Below are 22,961 nucleotides of genomic sequence, written 5' to 3' on the forward strand. Positions count from 1 at the left end.
AAATAAATATTACCCTCATCTTTTTTTTTTTTTTTTTTTTTGGGCTGTCATGGGCCCTGAACTCTGGGCCTGGGTGCTGTCACTCAGCTCTTTCAGCTCAAGGCTAGTGCTCTACGACTTGAGCCACAACGCCACTTCCAGCTTTTTCTGCTTATGTGGTGCTGAGGAATCGAACCCAGGGCCTCATGCATGCAAGGCAGTCTACCACTGATCCACCTTCCCAGTCCTACCCTAACCTTTCAAGTCCTAGCTAAAGTGACTAAAATTCTAACAGTATGTGAAAGCCAGCTCCTTCTTAAGATTTCTGAGAATTCTTAGGTGTTTACAATCATAAGACCTTTCCAGCCACAGTGCACAGCTGTTCTTGTGTGTAGTGCTTTTCAGCCCTTGCTTTGGTTTCTATCATGAAAGCACTAAAATGGATGAGTAAGTGTTGAGTCTACTGAAGATGTCTGCAAGATCAGAGGAAAGGGTCCAGTTCCCAGCACATACTTGGTCCTGAAACTTGCCCCATACTCCATTCTCCCACTTTTTTGTTCTCTTCATTCTGGACTGCTTTGGAAACAATTAGGTTGTAAGTTGTGCTTAAAATTGATTTGATTTTCTGTGATTTGTTTTTTCCTGAGAAATACTGATTCCTCACTTGGCCCATACATTACCCAGAGACGGGATAAATGCTGAGCTTCCCGGATTTCTCCATTTTTGTAGGTAAGTCTTATGTCCTGAGTCATTCTCTCCTGCAGTCACATTGCATCCATATTGGAATCTAGAAAGCCTAGACCACAGGCCAATTGTCAATGACTCTCGTTCTAACAAGGCTTCACCTGAGCTATCCTGAGCTAGTAGACTGTCAGACTACCTGAGGCTACCTCTGACCACCTCTGCAGACATCTGTGAGTTGGGACTGTTTTAATTATAGAGACCTTCTTACCCCAGCCCCCAGTTCTTCTTATTTAACTTTAGGAAAAGAAATGTCTGTATTCTCTGAAGATGGCTGAAAAATATATTGGAGAATATCTTCTCATGGCTGCTATGTAATAAATCTCCTTTTTCTGTCTTTAACCATGTATCTTATTTGGCATTTAGAAGCAAGTGTCCTACCCTGACATGTGAGACTCTTAGAGTTTATGCCTGAGGTTTGAAAGTTTGATTCCAAGTTCACCTTCTTTCAAGTAATCATGCCAGTTGTCATTTTCTGTACGTTATCTTCTGCTTAGTTACATTGAATATTGTCTCTCAGCTTTTTAAATCTATCAGAAAAATGATCAATTTATTTACTTCTAGGCCATTTGCTTTGTTTAAGTTTCTCTCCCTCACAGTTGGATTTCTGTAGTATCACATTGAACTAAAAGGACTTGGGGCTTCAATTCTCTACTCTCTCCTGTAACCCTACATGGGCCTGAGAGATGTGTCTTTCACAGCCACCCTTCAGAGGTCTTTTAGGATTCCAGTTCCTATTCAATAAACTCCTGGCACTTATGACATTCCATAATTGGATCCTTGCCTAAATTTCTAAGCTTATATTGTAGTCCCCTTTCACCTGAACCAAAGAGATAGACCCATTCTCTTTTGCATCTACTTTCACAGTCCTGGCTCTGCAACCCTGAAGTGTATCCTGATAGTCCAGATGGATTAATTTACTCCTTGTCAGGTCTAGTCTAATATTTGTTCTTTTTTTTTTGTTGTTGTTGTTGTTGTTGGTTATGAGGCTTGAACTCTGGGCCTGGGCACTGTCCCTCAGCTCTTAAGCTCAAGGCTAGTGCTCTACCACTTGAGCCACAGTGCCACTTCCGGTTTTCAGAGTGGTTTACTGGAGATTAGAGTCTCATGGCTTTTCCTGCCAGCCTGGCTTTGAACCATGATCCTCAGATCTCAGCCTCCTGAGTAGCTAGGATTACAGGTGTGAACCACAGGTGCCCAGCCATATTCATTCTTTTTATAGGCCTTCCCAGGCTTTCTCAGCCCCAGAAATGCTTATCCTTTTGATCTATTATTTTATTTCTCTTGCACTGAAGTAGGGTGATAACTGCTTTTGCGTGGGATTGGAGAGTTTATTGGGATGTAAGACTTTTCAGGTCTAACATGAAGAGCTGCAGGGCAAACCAGGACATTTGAACATGGGACTTGTGTCAAGAGTACAAAGAATAGGGAGGGAAAACAGTACTTTCTTGAGATTATCTACTGTGGGTTTTCACATGGCAGGACTGGCCACAAAAGCTCCAGGGGAGGGAAAAAGAAGTGAGAATACTTGTTTGACCTAATAATAGGTTGGGCTTGAGGCCATCAAATAATGTCATAGTTAAAAACTTCTTGTTTTTCAGTTTACTTTCTTTATCTCTCTCTTTCTTTCTCTTTCTTTTTTTCTTCCCTTTCTACCCCCTCCCTCTTTTATTAAGCTTGAGGGGAATAAAAAGATAAATTCCAAGTAAAAGAATCTTAATAAGGATCCAAGTGGGTGGGAAAAGTACAGATCTTAAGACCAAGAGGAAAATCTAGACAGGTAAACAATATTTTCTTTCTAATGTTACCTTGGAAACAGTCAGAATTAGAGCTATTCACTACTAGGAGAAATAAAGGAAACTCAAAGGTTAAAGTTACTTTTTTTGGAGGTTTACTGATGCCAACTTGAAATTCAATATGAGTTATGAAAGTTTAGTAAAACAGCAGATTCAAAGAGTCAGAGAATTGTATTAGAGGTCTGTAATATGCACTGGTTGTATTGTCTTAGAACAATTCAATCTGTTACTGAAGAAAAGACTAGGGCCAATGAACTGAGATGTAATATACAAATAAGTACTAAATAAAGCATGAACATTTAAATATGTGCATATTGAAAAGGATGATAGGACCTAGAGATATCTAATAACTATGAAGTATTAAATAAATTTGAGGACCTGTGGTGTGTTAGTCAAGTTTCTGTAATTGTGACAAAATGCGTGATAGAATTAACTTAAAAGGAGGAAAGAAGCTAGGTATCTCTGGTTTCACCTTATTTATGGCTACTTGGGAGGCTGCTATGGTGAGGATTGCCATTCAAGGCCAGCTTGGGCATATGCATGAAAAACCTCTTCTCATCTGATACCTGGACATGGTAGAGCATGCAGTTTAATAGCTAATAAAATATGTTCCTATTGAGGGTCTATAAAGAGCTGTAATAGGGCTCCTATTTTATTTTATGTGTGTGTGTGAGAGAGAGAGAGAGAGGGGGAAGAGATAGTGTCATTATGTAGCCCAGGCTGACCTTGAACTTTCTATCCTTTTGTTTATTCTTCCAAATGCTGAGATTTATAAGGTACAGCAGAACACTTTTGCTTTACTTTGTTAGGATAATGGAACAGAATATTCTTTATATATATATATATATATATATATATTATTTTATTTATTTATTTATTTATTTTTTGTCGGTCATGGGGCCTGAACTCTGGGCCTGGGCGCTGTCCCTTAGCTCTTCAGCTCAACACTAGCGCTCTACCACTTGAGCCACAGCCCCACTTCCGGCTTTTTCTGCTTATGTAGTGCTGAAGAATCGAACCCAGGGCCTCATGCATGCAAGGCAAGCACTCTACCATTGAGCCACCTTACCAGCCCCTGGAACAGAATATTCTTGGCTATGGTTTGTATGCCATAATGGCACTGAATCATTTGGTTTCTTTAAAGAAACTTGCCCTACCCAGAGCAGATATAACAACTGGAGAGGAACTGTCCTATCATTTGCAAGAGACCATCTCAGGAGGACTGACAGAATCTACTGTGCTTGGTAAAGCAGTAGGCAGCTGATGTCTGGTGAGGGCAGAGTGATTGCTGGAGTCCAGATGGACCCACCAATAGAGTTCAGAGGCAAGGCCTTGGAATGGGTAGCAGACTGGAATGATTAATAGTGAGGACAAACATTATTTTGAACTCCAGATATATCTTGGAGGGACTTCACAAGGATTAGTCTCCTGGCATGAATTTGTAGGTTTCTTTAGCTATTAAGATTAGATATTAATGACAGCTAATTTTTGGCCCGAGGCTGGGAAAGTTTACGATGAAAGATTATATGGTATCTTTCTGACTTCCCTTCCATTCTTCTCTTTTTTATTTATTTTGAAATTTATTTGGGTGTATTTTCTTCTATTTCACAAATGTGTGTGTTTACTAAATAGAGCTAATGCTTATAAAAGTTTTATTTAAACAAGTTCTCATTGAGTGATTTCCTCTGCTTTGTCACCAAGAGTGGATCATGAGGTCTGGGACCAGAAGGATATTCAAGAACAAAGAAGAATTAGCCTGGAGCAAGTTTATTCAAGTAAAGCAAAGTGAAAGGAATATAATATCACCCTCTTGACAGCAGGTGGGCTCAGGAGAGTGCAGTTGTTTCTAGGGCTCTTAAGATTTTGAGCTTTTATTGGGACTTAAGGATATAGGGCAGTCATTCCTGGAAAAATGGGAGGGGTTTTCCCAGTAATTGGGTTATATTCCAACTCCAATCACACGCTGGGTGGAGGAGTTTATGATGTTACATGATCTGACAAGGATTTTCCATTTTCACTAGTTGAGGGAGCTACAGGTCAACAGCTGTATGTTTAATGTCTGTACCAGGATGTGGTTTAGTTCTAACCAACATATAAGCCATTGTTTTTACCAATCAGGCCACTCCTCTCCATTCCCTACTTCCCTTCCCCTCCCCCATCTCCCCTCTCTCCACTTTTCCCCTCCTTTCCCCTTCACTCTCCAACTTCTCCTCACCTCTCCTTTCTTCTTTTCTTCTTTCCTCTTTTTTTTTTCTCTGATGATAAAGATTGAGTCTGAATCCAAGGCCTTGTACCCTAAGCAACTGCTAGGCAAATTCTTTATCACTGAGTTGTATTCCTAGCCCAGCCATGGGGTTATCTAACTCCCTGCTTAAACCCTGTATCAACTTGGGAGCACAAAAACTTTAAAAGGAATAAAGGCTAATGTGGACAACAGGAAAAATGTGGTAAAAAGGCCAGTAAGCTGAGGCAATGGGTGTGTGGAACCTGCAGGTGGGCTGAAAGGGTATGGACAGGCACAGTTACCCAGAGCACTGACAGTCCCATATACTATAGCTCTATTCTGCTTTGATAGCAGTGGGCCACTTTCACTCACTGATGTGGTGAATGAACCACCTTTTATTCCTGGTAAGTGCTTCTGAGATTGTATTAAAATTATAGGAAAACTAATATAGACGCAAAATATTCCTCTAGGACTTTTGGTAAAAACAATAGAACCAATAAGTATAAAAAATTAATTAAAAAGTTAAATTCATAGGGATTTGTTTTTCATGAAAAGAACCAGAGTGGCCAGTACTCTCAGTCTAAGGTTTAGCCTCTTCAACATGACTTGTGAAGGTTTTGATAATTTAGTGCACACTTTTCTTTTCCTTCTTACATTCTGCCCAATACTTCCTATCACAACACAGCAATTTTCTTTACTGCAGATGAAGTACACTCCCAAGCTCACTGGATTAGAAGGGCTTGGGTCTGAGAGACAATGCTGTTCTTGAATCATTACCTCAATTGACTTGGGGTAATGATTTTACAAAACGTTGTGCATTCTAGAGTTGTCATTTCCTTGTCATGTAATTTAATTTGTTCCTGTATTTCCAGTAAATTGGAAGTTTATCAAAGGTCTTAGGATGTTCAAATTAAACAAATTGCCCTCCCTGATGCCAGGGATGAGACCCAAGGCCTTCTGCGTGCGAAACAAGTGCTCTACACACCCAGCCAAACTGAAATTTTTTTTTATCAAGAGTGTTTTTACAAGAGGTGCACATTGTCTTGTGATTATTTATGCTAAGTTTAATTGCATGTTAGAAGTGGTAAAACCCAGATTTATTTATGCTGCATAAAGATGTATCCTCTCCTCAGTAATTATCAAGTGTGTTGTTGGGTAATATTATGGAAAGCGATGAATATCTTCCTCCCTCTTAACCTTTTACAGATGACTTTACATATATAGATGATTTTGAATAAGTCACTTATCAATTGTGGTGGCAAATTAGTAATTTTCAAATTCTTTCCTCTCTTCTATATCTTGTTGGATAGGCCTCTTTGGAAACCAGCTGTCCCTCATTACTGTTTCTCCTAAAAATTCATTTTAAGGGCTTAATTCTTTCTCTTTACTTATTTTCAGAGTAGTAAGACTACAGTGTTGCTGGAATAGTTACCACCAATGGCAGCCTATTTTTTCTCACTTGGTGAATATCATTACGAATTTATTTATCATTATGCATTTGGTGTGTTACAATGATAACAGTTATTATTCTTTTTTGATGCCAGATGGTTTCCTGTTTGCTCACAGAAACCTGTTTTAAATTAGTTTTTGTGTTATTCTCCATTTATCTTTTTGGCAATATAATATGTCCAAGGTTCACCTTGTACTTTCCATATTCCATTCCCATTTCTCAAAAAAAAATGCTGTGGAAAACATTTTTCAGGGCTTGAATAGTTGAAATATTCCTCTATATGAGAAATGTTGGGTACTAAGCCTCTATTCATAATACTGGTGGTAGACAATAGGTGGCAGTTGTCTGACATCTTTGCTATTTCTTTTGGTATATATTATAGGAGAGAAAAATAATCCTCTCTCCAACTCACTAATTTTAGTACCTGGAGGAAATGTTTAGTAATAGGAGAAAATGTTTATTAGGAATGTAATAGAAAACTCACCAAAATCAGGGGTGAAAACCTAAGGCTTCCTCAGTGATGAATGGATCAAGAAAATGTGGTATATATACACAATGGAATTCTATGCCTCCATCAGAAAGAATGACATTGCCCCATTTGTTAGGAAATGGAAAGACTTGGAAAAAATTATATTAAAAAATTTTTTTTAAATATATGAAGTAAGCCAGGCCCAAAGAAACATAGGTCCCAGGGTTTCCCTTATTTGCAATAACTAGTATATGTCTGAGACAAGCAGAAACGGTCAGATAAGTAGATGTTAGGCGAAATGAACCCCAAGATAAGGATTCAAAATTTTTTCTTTCTTATGATTGTTTCTAACATATTTATAAGATGATTCCTTTGTTGCTTTGTATGTCCCTCCCCCACAGTATAACCCCTGCTTTCACTGTATTTGATGTTGGTATAATTTGTGGAGGGGAAGGGAAAAAATAGTTTTAATAGGGATACAGGTGAACCCATTGCAACAATGAGATATACAAGATGGGGGAAGGGGAAAAGGAGAAAAGGGGGGGAGATGGGAAGTGATGGGAAGAGGAAACAAGGGAGGAGGCAACAATGCTTGATAAGAAATGTACTCATTACCTTGTCCATGTAATTGTAACCCCTCTGTATGGTATTTTCACAATAAAAAAAATAAAACAACAACAACAACCCCCCCAAACAAACAAACAAACAAAAAAAACCCTGAGGCTTATCTACCACTTTAACAAAGAGTGATAAAGTGTGGTATTGTGGTGCAGTATATTGTTTTCCAAATATTGTGGAATATCTCCTTGTAGCATGTATTACTTACTTTAGTTATTTATCTTTCTTCTTTGCTATTGGATGATCTACTTCTGAAAACAAAACAAAACAAAACCACTACCTTTTACCCTAAAAACCATAACAGCAGATGCAGGTGTTAAAAAAATTAGGTAGGGGAGTCCTTTGTAACTCTATCAGCTAAAAATGTTACAGGTGGTAGGGAAAAGAGACACTGAAAAAGCAACTAGCTCATTCACTTCTGGTGTGTAGTCTTTATGTCTGTTGTTATAGCTGAGCAGAAGTCTTTCTGTTTCCATCCTAATTCTAGGAGTCTCAAGATAAAGTGCGTGTGGAGGGGCTAGATTAACTTGTTGAGGACACAACTGTTTGTCTTTCTCTCTGATTTCTTTGCACTAGAAACAAAAATAACAAATGCAGAAACAAAAAGGCTTTATTATATTATTAATTAAGGACATGGTCTATTCTATAGAGCTACTCACATCAGTGCTTTACTCTGAAGCAATCAGCAGCCTTTCCATTTCACTTCTAGATAGGGAGCCACGACCCCCACATCAAGCTTGGCTTTTAAAATGCTGCTGATAAAACCAAGTAAATACAACATCTCATTATGCAGATGGACAGGATCTGGTTCTTGCACATTTTGCTCTTCCCAAATGTGTTGTAATCGGAACTGTTTTCAAAGCTCTCTGCAAAAACTAAACACACGGGCTCTCAGGAGACAGCGGGCCAAAGAATGCTTTCAGCCCGTCCCCACCTCGCCCCTCGAGGCGTGGGACTGGAAAGGCCACACCACAGGAAATAACTGAGGGCGGCCAGAGGTCGCGGGCGACCGCGGGGCTCCAGAAGGGGCGGGGGGAAGAGGGTAGGACGGGCCGGCCGGGGCCTAGAGGAGCCCCAATCCGGGTACCGGCCGCGAGAGGGCTCGGCCCCTTCCGGCCCTTTCCGGCGCCAGCCTGGGAATGTCGCGCTTCGAGGCGCTGCTGCGGCTTGGGGGGCTGCGGTTCCCAGGGCCCCGGGCCTCCCCAGGCCCGATCGCCGCTTGGCTCCGCCCCCAGACCCGCCCCCGACCAGGCCTCCGCCTCCTCCTGGCTCCCTGGCCCGGCCCGCTGAGCCAGGCCGCGGTCGCTGGCCCAGGCGTGTTGCCCACCGGCGCCGCGACCATGGAGCGCCCCGAAGCGGGTGAGAGCGCGCCTCGGAGCGGGACCGGGGGGAGGAGCGGGGCGGCGGGAGCCGCGGAGAGGGCGGGGACCGGCTGTGCGCTCCGCCTCGGGGAGGCCGGCCTCGGGGAGAGCGCGGGCCGCCCGCCTCCCTCCCTCCCGCCCGTGCTCCGGGCGCCCTGGGTTGCAGGTAGCGGGGCGTCCTAGGCGCCCTGGCGGGTCCCGCGCGAGGCGGGGGCCGTGCGCCCAGCGCCGACCTCCACTTCTGTTTCTCTCTTTCCGATCTTGTGACCCTGGGCTCAAAGTTGGGCCGACACACCCTGTCCCACACACCCCGCGAGGATGTGGTACTCGACACCCCGAGAAAGCGCGGGAAGCACCAGCACACCCTCCTGTTGGACTGGGCTTGGGAATGACCGCTTTAACACTGGCGCCAGGTACCCGCGCCCAAGGGAGCTGAGAGTTGACCTGGGTGGGCGGAGTGAGGGTGAAAGATCAGGGGATCTGCAGGATTCCTGTATTTAACACAGAGGAGGCCCAAGGGCATTAACGCGTGTTATATAGATGTCAATACGTTCGCAACTGTCAGGTGGATGAAGTGCTTCCAGCCTCGGGTGCTGGGGCCCAGACGTGCCTTTGGGAGTTACAGTTCCGAGCTGCAGGGGTGCGCACCGGAGACCGGGCCGGAGACCCGGGGGAAGGCACTCTCTCCTCACTTCCTTGTTAATGTGAGGCTTTGCAATTCGGGAGGCTCTTAGCAGACCCCTCCTGCCTCCTCCCTAGTCATATTAGCAACGTTTAGGATGGAGAGGGTTACTGCTTTTCATTCACTGTCCTATAGTATTAACTTATTTTGGCCCTTTCTGTCATTTGACTTAGTTTTGTCCCCTTTTGACGATGAGGAAAGGGTAGCTGCAGGTCAGATGACTTGTTGATTGTCACCTAGCTCTCAATGTATCCCGTTCTAAGGTGCTATTAGCTTTAGAAGCCAAGGCAGGATGACGAAGAATGGCCTTTATTCTTGAGGGATAGATCTAGTATTTAACTCCTAAAGTGACTAGAAGGAAGTCTTGCTTTATGAAACTGTATGGTATTGTCTACATAGGGTGTTTATTTGATATAACAACTGGACAAATTGTCAAATCTATTTTTCTCTGTTGGCTTGTCTATGATGGAGTCATTTCTTGAGTGGACCTATATTCCAATATTAATATATATTTAAACTGTGGTTTTTCTGTGTTATTCTTATACAAGTAACATTGTTTCAGTTTAAAAACATTGAGTAATAGAAGTAGGAAGCATATTTAGTTTAGCTGGGCCAGCATTGAGAAGTAATTTGTGTCCTTAATCATTTTGCTGCATAATGGTAACTCTCAACTGCATATGCAGTTTTAGTTCTGTTTTTAAATTTTATTTTGTGTTATTTGTTTTATGGTACTATGGGTGGATCCCAGGGTCTTGTCAATGCTAGGCAAGCTCTCTACCTCTAAAATATAATCCCAGGCCCTATAGCTGCCTTTAAAAAAAACAAGTGTATTTATTGTGTTTTTTCTTCCCTATTTTTACAATCTTTGTAATCATTGTTTTTCATTGTCAGTGTAGTACATATGGTGTGTTTAACCATTTCTCCATTATTAACTATTATGTTGTTCCACTTTTTCTTTTAGCAAAGCTATGTCTATTTGAATGCATGTGGTAGATACCCAGGTATCTACCAGAAAGAAAACATTCAGAGTATTTTCATGGCTTCTGTTGCCACACTGTTATTTAAATCTTTTTGCCTAAAAAATATTTTCTTGGAGCCAGAAGTCAGTTCCTATAACCTGTACATATCTGCTGTTTAATCTGTGTTGGGGTTCTAGCCCAATAAAAGTGGCAAATATCCTAAGGGAAATGTGTTTAATCTACCTAACCTACTCAACACTGCAGCCTAGCAACACTGTGTGTGGGTTGACTGGGAGCTGTGGCCTGCTGCTGCTCATCAGCATGAAAAAAATAATCAGACTCACTTTTTTTTTTTTTTTTTGTCTGTTGGGCTTGGGCGCTGTCCCTGAGCTCTTCAGCTCAAGGCTAGCGCTCTACCACTTGAGCCACAGAGCCCCTTCCAGTTTTCTGGTGATTAATTGGAGATAAGAGTCTCAGGGACTTTCCTGCCCAGGCTGGCTTTGAACCAAAATCCTCAAATCTCAGCCTCCCGAGTAGCTAGGATTATAGGCATGAGCCACCACCGCCTGGCAGACTCACTTTTTGTTTGTTTTGAGACACGATGTAGCCCAAACTGGCCTTGAACTCTCTGCTCTCTCAGCCTTCCTTTTGTTGTTGTTGTTGTGTTAGAGCTTGAACTCAGAGCCTAGAGGCTGTCCCTGAGCTCTTTTTGCTTACGGCTGGTGCTCTGTGGCTTTGAGCCTCAGCATTACTTCTGGTTTTCTGGTGGTTAATTGGAGATAAGATTCTGCCCCAGCTGGCTTTGGACCACAGTTCTCAGATCTCAGCCTCTTGAGTAGCTAGGATTACAGGCGTGATCTACCACCACCCAGCTTAATAATTAAAATCTTTATCATTAAAACTTTCCAGGTTCTACAATAATTGTCAGTGCATTCTATGATAGGCTTGGAAAATAACTCCCATTTTTTTCTTGACATATATGTTAAACTTTTGCACAAATAGCTGACAGTCCATTACTCAATCCACCAGAAAAAAGTGTCTACAATCCAATACTAAAGGGTTGTGTTTATGTAGGTGAACAATATTTGAAATGATTCAAATATGGCAATAAAAATTTACATTTTTTATGTACATGTTAAATATGATTTGTCATGATAGTTATGTTAATTATTTGATAAGCCATATTCTTTATGGAATGTGCTTTGCACATATTATATTTGAAAACAGAATGTTATTATAAAATGAAATAATTTAATATTTTGATAGGTAAATTAATCTTTAGTAAATACATGGAGTAAAAATTTCATGTCTCCTAGGATTCTGTGCAATTTTAGTGTAAATAACATTTTTGTCTCAAAAACATGGAGAGTATTGGAACTGGTAATGGGGATAACTCCCAGTAGCTAAACTTGGAACTTCTTTTGTGTGTGTGTGTGTGTGTGTGTGTGTGTGTGTGTGTGTGTGTGTGTGTGTGTTTGTATGAGTGTGTACCAGCCAGTCTTGGGGCTTGAACTCAGGGCCTGAGCAACTCCTTGAGCTTTTGTGCTCAAGGAGCATTCTGCCATTTTAGCACAGTCCATTTCCGGCTTTTTGGTAGATAGTGGAGATAAGAGTCTCAGGGATTCTCCTGTCCAGGCTAGCTTTGAACTGCAATCACCATCGTAGGAGCTCAGTATCCTAAGTAGCTAGAATTGCAGGTATGAGTCACTGGTACATGGCTGGACCTACCTTTATCAGTTTAAACAGACAAACAAATTCTTTCCTTATCTTCCTCCTATGTATGGATGTGACCCATAATGGAAAAACAAGTACCAAATATAAAACATGGTTGTAACATCACTATGTGACCTTGGGAGAGTTGTTGCAGAAAATGGATGACCCCGTGCTTTTTATAGTTGAATTTACAAAAGTACATGGGTTTTGCCAGATGCCAGTGGCTCACAACTGTAATCCTAGCTACTCAGGAGGCTGAGGTTTGAAGCCAGACCAGGCAGTAAAGTCCATAAGATTCTATCTCCAATAAGCTATCAAAAGAAAGAAGAGGAAGAAGGATGAAGAGGAGGAGGAAGAGGAGGAGGGGGAGAAGGAGAAGATGGAGAAGGAGGAGGAAGAGGAGGAGGAGGAGGAGGAGGAGGAGGAGGAGGAGGAAGAAGAAGAAGAAGAAGAAGAAGAAGAAGAAGAAGAAGAAGAAGAAGAAGAAGAAGAAGAAGAAGAAGAAGGAGAAGAGGAGGAGGAGGAGGAGGAGGAGGAGAAAGAAGAAGAAGGAGGAGGAGGAGGAGAAGAAGAAGAAGAAAAAGAAGAAGAAGAAGAAGAAGAAGAAGAAGAAGAAGAAGGAAGAAGAAGAGGAAGAAGAAGGAAGAAGAAGAGGAAGAAGAAGAAGGAGAAGGAGAAGAAGGAGGGCTGGGAAGGTGGCTCAGTGGTAGAGCGCTTGCCTTGCATGCATGAGGCCCTGGGTTCGATTCCTCAGCACCACATAAGCAAAAAGAAAAAAAGCCGGGAAGTGGCGCTGTAGCTCAAGTGGTAGAGTGCTAGCCTTGAGCTGAAGAGCTGAGGGACAGCGCCCAGGCCCAGAGTTCCAGCCCCATGACCGGACCCAAAAAAAAAAAAAAAACAAAAAAGAAGAAGGAGAAGGAGAAGAAGAGGGCCATAAGAAGAGCTGTTGCTCAAGTGGTAGAGTGGTAGCTTGAGCCAAAGAAGCTTAGGGACAGTATCCATGTACTAAATTCAATCACCAGGACCAGCGCGCGCGTGCGCGCGGCGCGCACACACACACACACACACACACACACACACACACACACACAGGCACCCCCCCCCCCCCCAAAGTGCATGAGTTTCTTGGTCTGTGTGTGTGTGTGTTTTATTGAGACACCTTTTCACATAGACTCGACTGGCCTGACATCCTCCTGTTTCAGCCTCCGCAGTGCTTGGATTACACAGTGCTTGTATGGCATCAGCCATACATACAGCTCCAGAAGTACATATTAAAGCCATGTAGTTTTAGCTGAATTTAAAGTGTTAAGTTTAATATTGGAAAGAAAGCATTTAGAAGTCTTTATTGAAAAAAAGGTCAGAATCTAAATAAGTGTCTGGGAAGGTGACACAGTGTTAGAGTGATTGCCTTGCATGCCCTGGGTTCGATTCTTCTGTACCACATAAGCAGCAAAAGCTGGAAGTGGTGCTGTGGCTCAGGTGGTAGAGTGCTAGCCTTGAGCTGAAGAGCTGAGGGACAGCGCCCAGGCCCAGAGATCAAGCCCCACGACCGACAGAAAAAAAAAAAAAAGAATCTATCTATATAAAATCATCATGAAAAGACTATGTCTTATTGTGAAAATAATTTTAGTTTTAGAATTAAAAAACATAGTTATAAAAATAATGAGGAATATTGATTATATTGATTATTAAAGATTATTATCTTGATTTAGCCCAGAGTTGTTTTGAAAAAAGATCAAAGGTTTAGATGCTTATTGTTTAACATACAATGGGCTTATTAGAAGAGTGTTTATAGAAATAGCTTTATAATATATTTGAGTCTTTATAATATATCTCAGTAGATATTGATGTTTATTGAATTCAGTTGGTTTAGTTGTTTAGTATATGAGTTTTAAAAATGTCAAGTTAAATAATGTATTTGTTTTTGTTAAAAGGAGGATTAAATTCCAATAACTATGAAAATATGGCGAGAAAAGAGGAAATCTCAGAGGAACTTGAAGCCAGTTCTGTGGATTCTCTGGTTAACATGCCTCTTGCTACTATAGATATTAGAGACGATAGTGAAAGTAAGTATTCTATGAATATTCATACATTCAGAAGCAATGAATGGTATATTTAGTTGTACATTGTTTCCTTACTAAATCATTGTACTTTAAGTCCTTGTCCTGTTTTTTTTTTAGTTGGGGTTTTAATAGTTAACTGTATCTGTTGGTGTTTGTGTTGTGAGAACTATCACACGTCTCATGAAATTTTGGGCAAGATAATTGTACAGGTTAGAAGCTATTTCGGAAAATAAGGCCCTAGGAAGATCATTTCATGATTTTTTTATTTTTGTTGGTTGTGAGGCTTGAATTCAGAGCATGGGTGCTATCCTTGAGCTTTTTTGCTCCAGGCTAGTGCTCTACCACTTTGAGCCATAGAACGAACTACTAAGGGTTTCTCATGGTTAATTGGAGATAAGAGTCTCACAGACTTTCTTGCCTGGGCTGGCTTTGTACCATGATCCTCAGATCTCAGCTTACAGGCATGAGCCTCCAGTATCTGGCTCCAGTATCTGCTCAATACTTGGCACATATTGAGAGGGCTCATCAGTGAAAAAGACAGGTATCATCCCCTTCTCAGGGCCCTCAACAAGCTGTGATTACAAATGTGAGCCAATACTCATCTGGCTCCCTTTTTTCAGTTTTTTGAGACAGTCTCCCATGTATCCCTTGCTGGTCTAGAACCTCCATCTACCTCCCTCAGCCTCCTGAATGCTGAGATTACAGGCGTGTACCATTTGAATTTTCTGCAGAGTGATGCTAATCAAAGTAGAGATTCTTCTTTTCCACCTTTGTACTAAGTTAGAGAATTGTTTTGTTTTGTCTTTTATTTATTTTTGTTGGTTGTAGGGCCTGAACTCTGGACCTGGGTGCTGTCCCTCACTCTTTATTTAGCTCAAGGCTAATACTCTACCACTTGAGCCACAGCACCACTTCTGGCTTTTTCTGCTTATGAGGTGCTGAGGAATGGAATCCAGGGCCTCATGCATGCAAGGCAAGCACTCTACCAGTGAGCCACCTTCCCAGCCTGTTTTGTCTTTTAAACAATTGTGATTTTGATGCTCAACTAGTCTCAGAAACCACACTGTGCTCTAACATGCTGTTTTCTGGGTAGATGAACTTGGTTTATGTTGTGGTTAGATATAAAGAAAGAGGAATACTTAAAATTTATGAAGATTGGCATTTCATCATTCCATTATCCCAGGAATGAAGGAAATGTGAACCTCCATTTGAAGAACTGTTCTCATTAAAAGAAAGAAGATAGCTAAGCCCTGGTGGCTCACACCTGTAATCCTAGTTACTTAGGAGGGTGAGATCTGAGAATTGAAATTCAAAGCTAGCCTGGGCAGGAAAGCCTGTGAAACTCTTATCTCTAATTAGCCACTAGAAACTTGGAGGTAGCACTGTGGCTTAAAGTGATAGAGTGCTAGCTTTGAGTGAAAAAGCTCAGCCCTGGGGTAGAGCTCAGCCCTGAGTTCAAGCCTCACAACTCACATACACACACACACAAAAAAAAAAAAGAAAAAAAAGAAAAAAATTAAAAAAAAAATATATCTTTGGGTTGGGGAGAAAGGGGGCAAGAATAGCAAGGATTTTGGCAGGATATGTAGCTCGAGTGTTAGTACCTGCCCAACCCTAATACTACCAAAAAAAAAAAAAAAAGAGCAGGGATTTAAAGTGTGTGTGTGTGTATGTATGTGTATGTGTGTATGTTTTTAACATTTTTTCTTCTAGCTTTTCCTCCTTCTCTTCCTGCTCCTCCTCTTCCTGAATCCCTTAGAGAAAAGAGTAGTTTATATAGCCATTGTATTTTTTTTTTTTTGAGGGATTTGCATTGGGGATTGAATTCATGGCCTCACACTTACTGGGCAAACACTACCACTTAATTCATGCCACCATCTTTTTTACTTATTTGGTTTTAGATAGTGTCTCATGATTCTGGCTCTGGCTTCTGGCCTTCTCTTCCCATGTCCCTCCTTTATATGATGTGACTGGAATTCCAAGCATGCATTGCTATGCCCAGCCTAGCCACTGTATTCCATTTCTCTACTGGAAAGTAGTTCAGTGGTCTCGGGGAGTGGAAAGGAATGTATTTGCGGCCTGAATTCTGCTCCTGCTGCAAAAAGGACTACTGCTTCTGCTGAGTGTGCGCAGTGGTAAGGAAGGACAGTCCTTGATAGAAACAGGATCCTTCCTGTACAGGATTTGGTAGTACTTACCGAAGAAATGATGCTATGCATGTATTACAGGGCTCAGGCTAGCACACTAGAGCTAATGTTTTACTGTAGTATTAGGACACTTGTTAATAGTTTAGGTCATGTGAATAAGCATCTTAATGTCTTAGTTTAGACCCTGAAACACCATTTATAACTTTTCTTTTGTGAAAGATGGGTTTCTGATTCTCAGTGCCAAGTTACTTGTGGGAAGCATGCTGTAATGGGAAATATAGAAAAAAATCTATGCTTTCTGTTTTGATTTCCAGTTTGTATAATTTTGGACACAAACTGTATATCAGAAATATATTACAGAATAATTAAAAGCTAGAGGTAAGGTACATTAGAATTATAGTTAGAATATAGACATACATAAGAAGGGAACTATATTAATTGTATTAAGGGGTTTCATTATATTCCTATGCATGTATACACACAAATATACATATACACATATATGTGTATACATTTTATAATTAAGTCTAGACTACGTATGAGCAAAAGTATGCAATATTTGTGATTCTGAATCTGATTTATTTTGCTTAACATGATAATCTCCAGTTCTATCACTTTTCTTGAAAACAGTATAACTTCATTCTTTTTTCTGATTGAGTGATACTCCATTGTGTATATATGCTATTTTTTTCAAAATGTATTGCTACTGGACACTGTAATCCTAGCTACACAGGGGGCTAAGATCTGAGGCTTGTAGTTCAAAGCCAGCCTAGGCATGAAAATCCATGAGACTCTTATTTCCAATTAAACACCAGAGCCAGAATGGAGCTGTCACTCAAGTGGTAGAGCACTGGCCTTGAGTACAAAAGTTCAGGAGCAACACCTAGGTCCTGAGTTCAAGCCCCAGGACTGACACAAAAACAAAACAAAGCAAAATGTCCATGTATTGATTTGTTGAGTTGAAACCACTTTGTACACTATTTCAGAATAATATAAATAAATAAATAAATAAAACCTTTGAGAGATGGCAGAGACAAGAGAATCTACTCCATTAGGGGGACACATTTTAGAGTAAGTCTACTTTAGTGAGGGTTGATGAGGACCAGTGATTCACAGTGGGTCTCTTCTCTTTACTATTATTTGTATTTTAAATCAGTTGTAGGGCTTGGATGCAGGGCCTGACGCTATCCTTGAGCTTTTTCACTCAAGGCTAGTGCTCTACAGCTTTGAGCCACAGCATCACTTCTGGTTGTCTGGTGGTTAATTGGAAACAAGAGTGTTACAGACTTTCCTGCCTGGGCTGATTTAGAACCACAACCCTCATTCTTAGACTCTTTAGTAGCTAGGATTACAGGCATGAGCCACTGGTGCCCTGTGTCTTTTTATAAGGCCAGCTCATTGTTATTCATTTGGTTAACAACCCTGTAAACCATGTAGGAAATGTTTGGGGTTACTGTTACCCAGCCTCAGCCAAACAAAGAAATCTGTACAGGAGTCTATTACCTGCACATAGGAATAGCTTAGTTGGCCTCCCACAGTATGAATCTGGAAAGAGCTTTTGTTTATTGACTAGTTGCTTAAAAGTTAAAAGTCACAGTCTTTAACTGCTGCGTTATATTTAAATCAAGAATTGAGTGAAATTATTTGAGAGTTGTTTTTAAGCCACATGCCTTTCCTAAATTAAATATTCATAAAAATTTGACCCTAAGAAGCAGTATTTTATAATATTAGGTCTTTCTAGCATCTTTTCAATGCTCTCTATTTCCTTATTTCATCCTCATAGAAATCCACTAACGATAATAAAATTATTTTTTAAGTAAGATTTTAAAAAAGTACCTTGCCAAAGATTATTCAGAGAACAAAGAGAATAATTCCATGAAATATAGATGGTAATATTCTAAGGCACATAATTAAGGAGATTTAGAAATGATTACTTCTAAGATTTTTACTGAATAACAAGGAAATATCAAAATGCCTAGTTCATTTTCAGCCTTTTAATTAAGACAAGTGTGAAAATAGTCAACTAAAATAGCAGATGGAAGTTTTAGTGAAATTAATTTTGCTTATAACTCCTTTGTAGTTTTTCACAAAATAAATAGAACTTAAGGAAAAATTAGATAATTTGCATAAAATGACATGTGGTGGTTTAGTTATAAAACAAATGCACAGAGAGTTACAGGCTTTGACAACAAGACCAGATTCATTAGAGCACATTAAAATGACTTAAAGTCATTATGAAAATTAATAAATGTGGTAAATCACATTTATGTGTTTATAAACTGTACTTCCAATGATGGATTTTTGGCTAACCAGTATAGTTATTGTAATAACCCAGTGTGAAACTCAGGGTCCCTGGCTAGTTTTGTACATTTTGTTTCTATGTCACTGATCTTAATATTTTTTCAGTAGCTATGACTAGTTTTCTCTTTATTTAAATATATTTCATGTGCAAGTAAGTAAAAAAGAATAAAGTAATTCATCTTTTAGAACCTTGTTTATGGTTCACAGGAATAAAATAAAGTTCAGGAAACAAAAGAAGAAAGACATTGTACTTTGGAGGATGAGAGAAGAACTTGGGGTTGATGTATACAGACTGAGTAGGAATCACTGTATGTGAAAGAGCATGCTCTGAGTGTGGATAAAACCACACTACATGTTCTTAGAGTTCTTCTGCTTTTCCTCAGCTCTTAGCAGATAGTTTTCAACTCTGTGCTGTCTTTAGTGTATAACAAAAGAAAATTTTACCTCATCCAACTGGATCCTGAACTCAAAGGAAAGCTGAATAGTCGTAAATAAGATTATGGAAAACTAGGTTTACAGGTAGAGATTTGAAGCCAGACCAAACAAAATAGTCAGTGAATATCCAGTTCCAATTTCCATAAAATGATAGATTAGAGGTGTGGTTCAAGTGGTAGAACACCAGCCATAAGCAGAAAAGCCCAATGAGAATGCCTGAATTCAAGCCTTGATACCATAAAAATAGAAATTTAGACAAACTATACTACATTATTTTTACCAAGAATATATATTTTGAGTTAGGGTTTTACACTATGTAATTCTCAGGATATTAGAGTTGTTAAGAGCTGTGATACATTATAGCTATTACTTTGAGAGAATACAATATCATTTTCTCTCTTTGGATATGTACAAAACATACACATACATACATTGTAGTATAAAAGAGATAAGATAGAAGACAATTGAAAATGTTAAAAGTATCAGTTGTTAGGTACTGGTGATTCATACCTGTAATCCTAGTTACTCAGGAGTCTGAGATCTGAGGATTGTGGTTTAAAGCTACCCTGGGAAGGAAAGTTCATCTCCACCCAAAAACTGCAAGTAGAATTGTGGTTGAAAGTGGTAAAGTACTAGCCTTAAACCCAAAAGCTCAGGGACAGTGCCCAAGCCCTGAGTTCAAGCCCTATGACTGACTGGGGGGGGGGGTGTGAGGGGGAAGAAAAAAGAAAAAGGAAAAATTAAATCTCTCTAGTTAGTATCAGAATATGAATTAAACCAACAAAAATGATTTATTTTTCTTACATTTTCAGTAAGGAATAAATATTATAGTATCATCTAGTACATACATGTGTACCAAAAAACCCTCCCAAAAATGTCAGTAAGCAATATTTATCTTACAGTGATCAGTGAACTAACATATCTTAGGTGCAATAGTTTGAGTGTCTCCCAAAGGCATGAACGTCTTGGCCCTTGGTTCCTGGTGCTAGCAGGACGTGGTGGAACCTTTTGAAAGGTAGAGCCTAGTAAAAGGAGATTAGTTCATTGGAGTAGATCAGAAAATGTTTGCCAGTGTTAGAACTTTGGCTTATGGGAAAGATTGGTTGTTAGCTGTACCCTAAGGTGCAGAGCTAAACACAGTATATATAGCACATGGACCAAGTCTGGCCGACCACAAATAAGTTTTGCAAATAAGTTTATTAGAACACAGCCAGAGCACTTCACTTATGTTTTGTTACAGTTAAGTAGTTGTAATGAAGACTATATTATCTGCAAAGCCTAAAATATTTGCTGTTAGATCCTTTCTATAAAATGTATGCCAACTCCTGCCTGCTTTGAAAATGACAGTTGTAAACAATTGCTACTTGTTCCTCTTTTGTTTTCTTCTTTTTCTATGTTATCTTTGATTAAGTATATTCAATATAGTGTTCTTTGACTTTTCTCCTGTAGTCACTGATGCATCTCCAATAAACTCAAAGAGTAAAGAAAATGAACAGATTAAGAGTGAGCAAGTAAAGAAGAGGAAAAGAAAGCTAAAAGATTATCAACCCAACTATTTCCTGTCCATCCCAATCACCAGCAAAGAGGTATTTTAGAACAAAACCTACAGAACTTTTTACTATGATATTTTACTCTATATTTTATTCTTAATTATAGTGCATGAATCTAAGGGACTGTTTAGGAGGAAAAGAAGAAGGGGAAAGGGAAAAAGAAATATACAGATTGAGTAATTTTGAAGTACATTGCAAACACCTATGAAAACAGCCTAAAGAACCTTAGTGAAAGCTAGTTGATCAGTAGAAAATGAGGGAGGTTCTCAGAAACAGACATAGGTTCATTTGAGGGCTGGGTCCTAGCAGGAGGAGATTGGGCTAAACAGGAGGAGGAAAGAGGATGAATACAGTAGAAATAGGTTGAAGCTACAAAATAGAACAAAGAAACCTTCAGGAATTGTTTTGGAAAGGGGGAAGGGAGGGAAGGGAGAGTGACAGGAAAGAGTGAGATGGGTTGAAATATGTTGTAAATGTGTGGAGATATAACAATGAAATCACCTACCCCCTGAATAACTAACATAAGCTGATAAAAAATAGAGTCTAATAAATTCCTGTCAGCCCACTTACTCTTAGTTTCTAATAGTCTGTGGTGGCATTTTGGTAGGATCATGAAGAGAAAAGTCTTAGTCAAATAATAGAAATATATTTAAATAATAACTGAAAAATCTTAATTAAAAAAAATATGACTGGTGCTTTCCTACCTGAGCTGTGCCTCCACTTCCAAAAGTTTATTTGACAGTATTAGGACATATGTACTTACTAGATGGGCACTACCAATCCACCAATCTTAATCATACTTAAATAATAATAATTTTATAAAAGTCCCTCAAAAATGGTTACCTGGCACAGTCCTTGGCAAAGGTTTGTTCATGAAACTGGAGAACCCTTCAGAGGACAGTGAGGGGAATAGAGGTTTCCAAAATCTCTCAGGGGAAGAGTGAATTAGGTTTTCTTGCTTATGTTTATGTATTTTCTCTAAAGTTTCCTCATCATTATATAGGATATGCAAGTTATATGAGTGAGAATTTGAATATGAATTCCATGAGAATGCATGGAACCAAAAGTGAGACACACTTTGGATGTTTTGGGCTTAGGAATATTTACGCATATGTAATGAGATAACCTGGGTATTGGACCCAGACTACACATGAAATCCACTAATATTTTATGTATACCTTATATGTGTACCTCATCTAGTGTTTCACTGCGCCTGTGTGTTGGTTGCAACTATTACATGAGGTCAAGTGCAGAATTTTCCACTTCTAAATTGTGTTGGTGCTCAGAAAGTTTCATATTTTGGAGCATTTTGGATTTCAGAATTTTGGATTGGGGATATTCAGCCAATCTAATGAATCACAATCTTAGTAGGAATCTATTAAAATAGGAAAAATTAATGTTATGTGAATGATAGAAAGTAGGACCATCCAATTAGCACGTACTGAGAAGCTTCTAAGAGAGACTTACTTATCTGAAACTCCTTAAGCAGTAGGGCAGGAATGAAAGTGGCTAGGAAGAATACCCCAGAATCCCAGAATAAATCTGAATTCATTCATTGTGAATTCTGATTCCTTTGGCCAGGTACATTTTCAGGTTGCTTTTTAAAATTTAACTGGCACATCTCTAAGATTCCCCTTCCCTCCCCCTTCCCCTTCTCTCTCCTCTTCCCTCCATCCTTTGTGTTGTATTGTGGGTTGAATTCAAGGCCTCTCCTTTGCTAGTCCCTTCAAGTGATTTTTTTTCTAAACCTAAATTGGTACGTGCCACTGACCTGCTTGTTTACTTTAAGATTTCCCCATTGATATTGACAAAGACCAGTCCCCACCATGCTCTACAAAGTTTTGTTGTGGCCTTCTCCACTTTCCCCTTTCCCTTTCTGCCCCTCGCACTGTCCTTGATCATCCCAGTTGCCCTCTACTTCAGGCTTTCCTTGGCTAAGAGTTTCCTGCCGTCTTAGTTGTATTGCTGTATCTTGGTTGGTACCTTGCTGCTGGGACCACCCTGACCAGGACACCTGCCCTTTCTCATTCCTTTGATCCCACCCCACTCCCAGCTAAAGCCTTTCAATTGTCAGTTGTCATCCTTGCGGTTTGACACTTGTATTCCTCACAGCACTAGTTAGTACCTAGACTAGTGCTTGTCCTGGAGAAGATGTGTACTCACACAGGTGAAATGCTGTCATGTCAGGGGTGAAGATATGGATATGAAGTTATAACCAGAACTATTTTTTTTGTAGTGCTGGGGATTGAACCCAGGACCTCATATAAGATAAGCACTGAGCTACTGAGTTACACCACTGAGCTACATTATAGCTCAAGACCCTTAAAAATAATAAATACAATAATAGTACACGTACTGCTTTAAAAATAAAAGTTCAGTAGAACTCTATTTTATATAACAGAAAGTTTAGAAAGTTTACTTACAAATATGGAGAGGAGATACAAAAATCCAATGAGATTGTCATTTGGCTATA

At 39.8% G+C, this 22,961-nt stretch overlaps 1 protein-coding gene across 3 annotated transcripts in view; it reads left to right on the forward strand.

The window, feature by feature from the left end:
- Positions 1-8,434: 8,434 nt before the first annotated feature.
- Akap7 (A-kinase anchoring protein 7) overlaps positions 8,435-22,961 on the forward strand; it is a 123,421-nt gene continuing 108,894 nt past the window's right edge. The window contains exons 1-3 of one of the 3 annotated variants that reach the window (XM_042667406.1): positions 8,435-8,636; positions 13,927-14,058; positions 20,388-20,524. In XM_042667406.1, coding sequence (XP_042523340.1) covers positions 8,618-8,636; positions 13,927-14,058; positions 20,388-20,524 — 288 coding nt within the window. In that variant the 5' untranslated portion in view covers positions 8,435-8,617. The remainder of the gene's footprint in view (positions 8,637-13,926; positions 14,059-20,387; positions 20,525-22,961) is intronic. The other 2 variants (XM_042667513.1, XM_042667430.1) reach the window with 2 other exon arrangements.

Source organism: Dipodomys spectabilis, unplaced genomic scaffold (genome assembly GCF_019054845.1).
Source record: "Dipodomys spectabilis isolate Male_0828 unplaced genomic scaffold, ASM1905484v1 ptg000001l, whole genome shotgun sequence".
NCBI classification, from domain to species: Eukaryota; Metazoa; Chordata; class Mammalia; order Rodentia; family Heteromyidae; genus Dipodomys; species Dipodomys spectabilis.